At 33.0% G+C, this 8,120-nt stretch overlaps 2 protein-coding genes across 2 annotated transcripts; both read right to left on the bottom strand.

Annotated features, from left to right (window-relative positions):
- Positions 1-228: 228 nt before the first annotated feature.
- Positions 229-3,270, bottom strand: LOC132731843 (apolipophorins-like; the record flags this gene model as incomplete). Its single annotated transcript, XM_060718120.1, is given in 4 exon segments — positions 229-415; positions 721-796; positions 2,419-2,530; positions 3,063-3,270. Coding segments are annotated over 4 exon segments (425 nt in total), but the record flags the coding sequence as incomplete, so codon positions are not given.
- Positions 3,271-3,387: 117 nt separating this feature from the next.
- LOC132731844 (uncharacterized) lies at positions 3,388-7,651 on the bottom strand. The gene is made up of 6 exons (XM_060718121.1): positions 7,434-7,651; positions 7,050-7,266; positions 4,757-6,925; positions 4,195-4,533; positions 3,862-4,027; positions 3,388-3,597 (listed from the first exon to the last, which is right to left on the bottom strand). Exons 1-6 carry the CDS (start codon positions 7,634-7,636, stop codon positions 3,404-3,406), a joined length of 3,288 nt encoding a protein of 1,095 aa, XP_060574104.1. The 5' UTR covers positions 7,637-7,651; the 3' UTR covers positions 3,388-3,403.
- Between the last annotated feature and the right edge of the window lie 469 nt (positions 7,652-8,120).

An 8,120-nucleotide genomic window follows, 5' to 3' on the forward strand; every position in this document is an offset into this window, starting at 1 on the left:
TAAAAATGATCTATATATGCGTAAGCATTTTTTTTATCATTTGTCCAAACTGTTTCGAATTTGAAAGGAAAATACCATTTTGATAAAAAGTACACTTAAGCATTGATAAAAATGTCCTTTATATTTACAGTATCATATGTCTTTTTTAACGCAAGTGCATTTCATCAAATTTTCTATTTTTTTCCCTTAGAAAATAAATCATTAGCAAGAGACAAGTTAAAATTTACATGATAATAAACCCTATTTGACATTACTAGTGATAACTGTGAGTTGATGATGTCACGTGCGCCATAAATGGCGGAGTTGTAAACATCTGCCATTCTAGAAGTGTCTATTTGATTTATGTATTGCACGTAGTTATTGTACTTTTCCTTAATTGATTTGGTCATCGGTTTGCTCAAATTGTATGCGTGATCTAAAAAGATATTATGAAGGTTATTTTACTTATATAATTAATACAGAATAAGAGTTTGATAACAAAAAGTGTACAAATTTTCAGTATCTAAAGCATTGATTAACATTATAAACATTAAGTCATATGCCGTTCTCGCTATTAGATCTACCAGATCTTCAAGATCTGTAGTTGGACACGACGAATTCTTACATGTAAATAACTAGCTAGATGTGACTGAGAACCACAGTGATGCAAATATTCTTATCTAGATAGCGAAACACTATTTTTTATATCAAAAAACTGTTCAAAGCTTGATACATAAATACCTGAATATGTCTTGTAGAGATCGGCTGTTTTTAGTACAATGTATCCGGCAGCATTTTCTATTTTGATAAATGAAGCCTACAATGAAAGGTTTCGTGTTTTAAGAATGTAAACTAAAGGTACATACACAGAAAACGAATAATTCAAAATATATGAAGTTTGAAATTAAACATTATCCTCAAACAACATGATTGTTATTAATTTTTTACAATTTATGCATATTTATGTCTAATTAAAGATCCTGTAACACATTTTTTATGGTTTTATTTCATAAATATGGTACGGTGGCATAAAGGTTTGTGTGTTTTTATTTATCTCGTGGCCACGAGATACTATGTCGTGGCCACGAGTTACTAAGTCGTGGCCACGAGATAGCTAACTCGTGGCCACGAGATACTATGTCGTGGCCACGAGTAACTAAGTCGTGGCCACGAGTTAGCTATCTCGTGGCCACGAGATACTATGTAGTGATTACGAGTTAGTAAGTCGTGGCCACGAGATAGATAAATCATGGGCACGAGATAATTAACCAATCAGAATACACTATATATGTTATGAATTTTTTAAACTTAACATCTTACTTTTACCTTTGAAGATATTGAAGATATTCACTTTGAACTTGTCTTTAGGATCATATTAGAAAGTCACCTTCCAAGGCCCATCAGACATTTATTTGGACTTTAGCTCTTTTTGGGACAATTTGTACAGTTTTTTACAGTTTGTACGTAGTACGGCCTGTAAACCTTGTTAAGTCCTGGTTTATTTTATTTGTAAGGGACTGCCCATGGACAGTAGATCGCCTATTAGGTAAAACCCTTGTCTGATGAATAATTTAGAAAGGATAAGCCATGGTTTATATAACCCATTGCACCTGATCAGTAGATGACATCTAATAATTTCGAGGTCATTGGGTCAAAAATCAGGGTCACAGTGACGCTAAATGAAAAATTATGGACAAGTCAATAAGTTGCATAAATGACACTTTTACAGACTGGTAAAGTAGAGGCATCCTTGTTCTATAGCACATGTCTAGTTAATTAGGGAAATTCACATAAATGGTGTAATCTGATTGGTTATTTATCTCGTGGCAACGACTTAGTAACTCGTGGCCACGACATAGTATCTCGTGGCCACGACTTAGCTATCTCGTGGCCACGACTTAGTAACTCGTGGCCACGACATAGTATCTCGTGGCCACGAGTTAGCTATCTCGTGGCCACGACTTAGTAACTCGTGGCCACGACATAGTATCTCGTGGCCACGAGATAAATAAAAACACACACATGTCACCTTTGTGCCACCGTAATATGGTGCTCAAAGTAAGATTTGTCAATATTGTAAGTTCCAATAAGCATTATTTGTAAAGATATTAACGAATTTACCATTTCAGGTAAATAAATGGAGATACTTAGAAATTCATTTTCTATAAATTCAAAGTCAAGTTTTCCAATAAGAAATGAATTCCTATAATTTATTGATTACTTATAATGTGCACAAATATTTGTAGTACATTATTTACATATTATTCGATGTTAGAAACTTGTTTTATTTGCATAATAATATACATATATTATTTTTTGTAAGAGCGGTACACACACAGGTACAATATCAATTACAAAACATACACGATCTTTAAATATTTTATCAAGTTTCAACAAACACCGAATGTGCCTTTTAAGATGAACAAAAATAAAACATACCTGAACTTTCTCTTTCCAGTTTTCAATACAGCTACCAAAGTTGACTTCGAGCTTTTCTTTCCCAATTGAAATGTATTTCTCTGACATGTGCTCAATATCATTCAGTTGTTGTCTAAGAATTCAATAGAAAGCAATTACTTGATTTAATAGTAAATAACAATAGATGATTAGATAAATGGCTCGAATAATAATAATAATAATAATAATAATAATAATAATAATAATAATAATAATAAATATTTGGGAGTTGAAAATAAAATGAATATAGATGATAATATACAACTTGGACAATTTGAGCGATTGGCCTACCGGTCTATATATTTCAAATATTGATGAAAAATTAATAGATAATTTATATTATTTGAATATTCTTATAAAGTATGTTTTAGAATAAAAATGTTTATAGATTTCTTATATAGTTATCTAGTTTGAACATTAACATCACGAATAATAATATTTTGTTCTACCTCCCTCTTACAAACAACAACCATATAAAATACGATTTTTTGTTGTTGTCAAAAATGATACTAAATATTATCAACATTATTATAGATGGTCTTACAAACCTTCCATTATTGTCACTTATGAGGTTAGAAGGTCATAATATCTATTTTATCAATTTATAAATGCTAAATAATACTTACAATGTAGCGTCTGTGATATCTCTGAGATGATACTCATTGGTCTCGTACATCTTTGACAATATTGTAACAATTGGCTCAATCTCATCAGAAAATGAGTTACTAATCAGCGCAGCCTTTTGGTTTATTTCATTGTTCACTTCCCTTGCAGCAACTTGAGCGAAATTTCCTAAATGTCGCCAAAACTTTTTTAATGTCTTCTCTGACAGTGCCTGGAAAATATATCATTTATCTTTTAAAAAAATGTTAATATATTTACTGTTTACTGTTAATATTTTGACTCAGTATTCCATAAAAGAAATCCAACAATAATTGATTTCAACACGGATTAGATTTATTTGATATTAACAAACCTTGATATCATTCGTCATTTCTGGCCTCCAGTGTACACGACTGTGAAGAAGACTTGAACTGTTAAGCCTGAGCGCAAGAAGAGCATCAGTAACTCTGTGTCTATTGACAACATGGAAAATTTCAGCAGCAATGGCAGAACTGTTTACATATTTGGCACTGACATGGAACTCACTGTTTGGATTTTCTAAAAGAATAAATGAGATTATACTTAATAATAAATAAAACCCATAGTTTAAATACATCAAAAGGTTTATAGCCACATGCGTGTCAGAAAAAATGCAACAATGTGTGATTATACAACCTAAAGCCAAGATTTGTGTTGCTTTTTTCAAATAAAATTTTCATTTATTTAAACCTTCATAAATTGTCTGCAATACTTTATTAAAGAAAGGATACAACAAATATACATGTCATAAATGAGATAAATAATTATGTTTTTCTGACATACCAAGATCGTAGTTCATCTGAAAGTCGATGCTTCTTTTGGCAGAATCAATAGAAAACACTGTATTCAGTGGTTGCTTAGAGTCGTACTTGTTGGATAACGACAAACGGTATGGAGATACAGATTGGGCATTACCATTTATTCCTATCTTTTTCATCGGTGTATCAATCTGTTAAACAAAATATTCAGAATGGAATATATTTGGATTAAGACTTAAGACAATCTATTTACATACAGTACAATGAAGTTAGATTAAAGTAAATCACATCTACTCAGTATCACATGTAAATTGATATAAACCTCTTATTTAAATCTATTATATAAACAAACACTCACATTTAAAGTGAAAGCATTTCTGACTTTATCAATTTCACCATTCATAGAGAAAGTCTTGACGTCTCTCTTTACTGTTTGGTAATTCATACTGAGACCTCCAGTAATTCTCTCATTTGATTTGCCAAATTGAGATGAAACCTGAACATCAACACTTGTGTATGGGTGGCTGATTGCAAATGTGAAGCTATAGTTCTTTGCTGAAAAGCTATTTGAAATGTCTTCAAGTCGGGACATGATGGTGAACTTTTTCCGGCTGTCACGTGAATAGGTAAGTTCAGTTTTACCGTCAAAGAGAATACGTCCTTTGTTCAAACTCATTTGAGAATCGATCTGAACTTCCTGTAAAATCATATTGAAGATAGATAACCGTTAGTAATTATGTTGTTAAACTATAAAATACTAATTCTTAAAATGCAAGAAACAGTTTACATAGTAAAAGACAAGAAACATATTACACAGATTACAATATATACTGATAACTGATGAATATTAATCTCTATGAATGAGCTACTGGTATATATCAAGGCGGAGATAAATAATAAGAAAGATTTGTTGCACATACCTTTCCAATGCTTGGCATCATAAGAGTGAAATCAGCCTTCATTGAATCTTTTGTTGGTCTCATTACATATCGGAATCCAACTTTACGAGTTTCATCTTTTTCAGCATCCCACATAAAAGTACCTTCTGTTGTGCCTGAATTTTGTGATCCACTAACTTTCAAAATTCTGCTTGGCAAAATGAATTTGGCCTGTGCATTTGAGTTTGTTATTTCCATATCATATCCGTAATGATGCCCATTCATGACTACATCAAATGTAGAGCTATTATTTTGTCTGTTCGCTACAAGTTCGATGGAGGGCTTGTTTGGAATGGAGATGGTTAATGATGTCCTAATATCATTGTTTATGTTGTGACTGAAGGTTCCATCCAGTGTTATTGCTTTTAGAGGTGACATTGATAATTCAAGATGAGCTGTTTTTGGTTGGCTCTCATAATCTGCGTTCATGACAGCTAAAAGTAGCCCTTCACACCATTGATTTGAGGAAGAGACCCTTGACGTTATTTTCCCATTTTCTTTTAAATATTTCGTTTCTATAGTTACCAAACTATTTCCATTTCTTGTTATTTTCATCGTTGAATCAATCTGTCCAATTTTATGAAGATGGTTGAGTTGCAAAACAACATCTTGAATAATGGAAAATGGCGTTTGAATTTCCAAAGCTGCAGAAAGTGTACCGGTTTGAAGACCTAGATCCTGAAGTCCATTTAAACTTAAAAAGACACGTTTATTCTCCCAGGTAATTTCTGAAGTTGTTGTTATTTCTGATAGAGAATTTTTGTGTCCCCATTTTGCTTTTATTTTATCAGATGGAAGAAATATTGTGATATCACCATCCGTAGTTAGTTCCCATCCGAGTACTTTTCCCTTTAGTGAGCTTTCTATCCCATATTGCATCTTGTTGTACTTAAGGAAAGCACTGGAATCTAACCTGTTTCTTGTATATTTATGAGACAATGAGAGAGTTGCCGTTCGCATCTGCCTGTATGATGTTTTGATGTCTAGCTGACCCTTTACATCTGTCGTACTGGCATCGCCGTTGTTCAGAAGGGACAGATCCACTTGTGCTGATTGTCTATTAAAAGCAATTCTTCCAATAGTTGTAACACCATTTCCGATGTTGTGTTTCAATGATGATTGAATGGTTTTGCACCCAAGGGAAGGAGCCTTGCCAATAAAGTCGATATCGAAGCTTCTAAATGTCATCGGCTTTCTTGCTGTAAGTGTTGCAGAAAGTGTTTGCTTCGGAAACCATTCTGCATCTATTTTGGTTTGATACATTGATTTCGTAATTCGGTGATCCAGCGTCAGATCCATTGACCTCATGAAAGAGAATGGGGAACTGAATTTGATATTACTTATGATTTCTCGACCGTTTTCGTTATTATAATCACCAAGAGTTGAGTCAATAGAAATAATTTTACTTGGTTCCCATTGGAAATCGATATGTGTAGTATATTTATTACCAGCAGTATGCTTTAGATTAATTGCAACGGTACGGCTTGGATACTGTACTGTAAAGGATCCGTCAACATTTGAAAGGCTCGACATTTGACCTTTTCCTTGGATCGTTATTCTCTGTGTATCGTCTCTTTCTGCATTCCAGCGTATATCAGCTCGGCTGGTGAATCTGTTTCCAGATTTTGTTCCTTCAAAGTTTCCAACTATGTGTCTGGATGGGCATTCAATGTCAGAAGAAATTTGAATAGACTTTCCTAAATCTGACTGAGATGTGACGACAGCGCTGTATTTTGAAGTTGCCCTTTGTAGAGACGCTCCAACTTTGTATTGATCTGGTCCTAGTGTATATTCAGCATCAATTTTAATTGGATCCATTGAACTAAGGTTTATGTCAGAAGAAATCGTAAGTGCTGATGGTGAAGCCTTGTGCCACGACGTAACAATTGTATTCATTGATTTTCCAAATTTTGCGTTCATTGTACTTGTGAAATTACTTGGCGCATTTTCTTTGACAGTTTGAGAAACTTCAAAGGTTTTTCCTCCAGGAAGGTTCAAATCGAACTTACCGGAAATGTCCTTGAGGTTTGTCGATTTATCTTTAAGACTGAGGCTTGATGAAAGAGCATTTTTGTTGACGCGAATCATAACATTCGAAGCAAGAGATTTCGACTCATGTGCATGGTCTAACTTGGTTATGATTCTTAAAGCCTATAAAGAGAAACATCGATACATTTATTTTTCAGTTTATGCTAGGTCTTTTAATATGCAGAAAACAGTTAAAACAGTAAATAGCAGCATCACACAAAACATAAAATAAAATAAGATGACTTACCGATCCGGCTATAAGTTTTCCATTCAAAGTTACAGATGCCTGCGAGAAACTCTTGATAGCCCTATCCATTGACATGGAGAAACCAATTTGTTTGTTGACATCTTTAAAGTCGGATCCATATGCTACGTCAGCTTCAATTTCTGAATGCCTTTTATTGTGGTTCAAGTTGCTGATAAGTTTAAAATTTGCTGCTGGATTTCGTTTTGATGCCAGATTCCTGTAAAATAATGGTATCTAATTAACACGGATCAAAATGAGTATGGTACATATGAAGGAATTTGATTAAGTGTAACTATAATTTTCGATTCAGTTTTAAAAGCTTTGTAAATTGAATTTACTATAAGCTTGCATATGTTTATGAAATGATCGTGTGCTATAACTTACATTGATGCTTTTGCCTTCGTCAGACTTTTGCTGCTCTGGTTAATAATCTTAGTAACTAGTTTGATATTATCCCTTGCATATTTACGAATGACGTAGGTTAGGTGTGTACTAGTACTGAGCGTAATGTAATTTTTGCACTTAAACGCACTTTTTAACAAGATATCCATAATTTTTGATCTGAAATCTAACTCGAGGAATATCATTTTAGAACGTTTTTTGTACAGTTTGTGTATTTTGTCTGAAAAGAAATATAATAAGATATAATTGTGTAATTTTTTATACATTTTAAAAGATTCAGAAAACTTTAACTATAGAATAGAAGAAAACGATTTATAAAAAGGGAAAAGAAAACGCCTTAAACTACAAATTGAAAATGTTACACACACTTTTTGTGTGAGTCTGTTCATGGGCAGTAATGGTGTGTTAACTACAATTCACACCCTCTAACATAAGCATAAACAATATTCAACATTTTTAAAGGACAGTAGTAAAACTTCCATAGATGTGTTTATACTGTGGTTATGATGAAACGTTTGTGTTATTCTGTGAAAAGCGACCCAAGTTTAATAATGCGTGTGTCCTAAACCATTAAACAAAATGCGTGCTAACGATATAAAATAGAAAAGCTAAAATAACAGCAAATCTGCTTTGTATTTAATGCCACTTACTTTTAATGATAATTGGTTT

The sequence above is a fragment of the Ruditapes philippinarum genome, unplaced genomic scaffold (assembly GCF_026571515.1).
Source record: "Ruditapes philippinarum isolate M1 unplaced genomic scaffold, ASM2657151v2 ctg7890_1_1_1_1, whole genome shotgun sequence".
NCBI lineage: Eukaryota > Metazoa > Mollusca > Bivalvia > Venerida > Veneridae > Ruditapes > Ruditapes philippinarum.

Excerpts from the sequence above, each read along its gene's own strand:
- LOC132731844 (XM_060718121.1), bottom strand. The coding sequence starts at position 7,636 with ATGATATTCCTCGAGTTAGATTTCAGATCAAAAATTATGGATATCTTG. Across the intron at positions 6,926-7,049 it reads GAAAACTTATAGCCGGATCG|GCTTTAAGAATCATAACCAA; the intron begins GTAAGTCATCTT and ends TTCTCTTTATAG. Across the intron at positions 4,028-4,194 it reads GAAATGCTTTCACTTTAAAT|ATTGATACACCGATGAAAAA; the intron begins GTGAGTGTTTGT and ends TTTGTTTAACAG.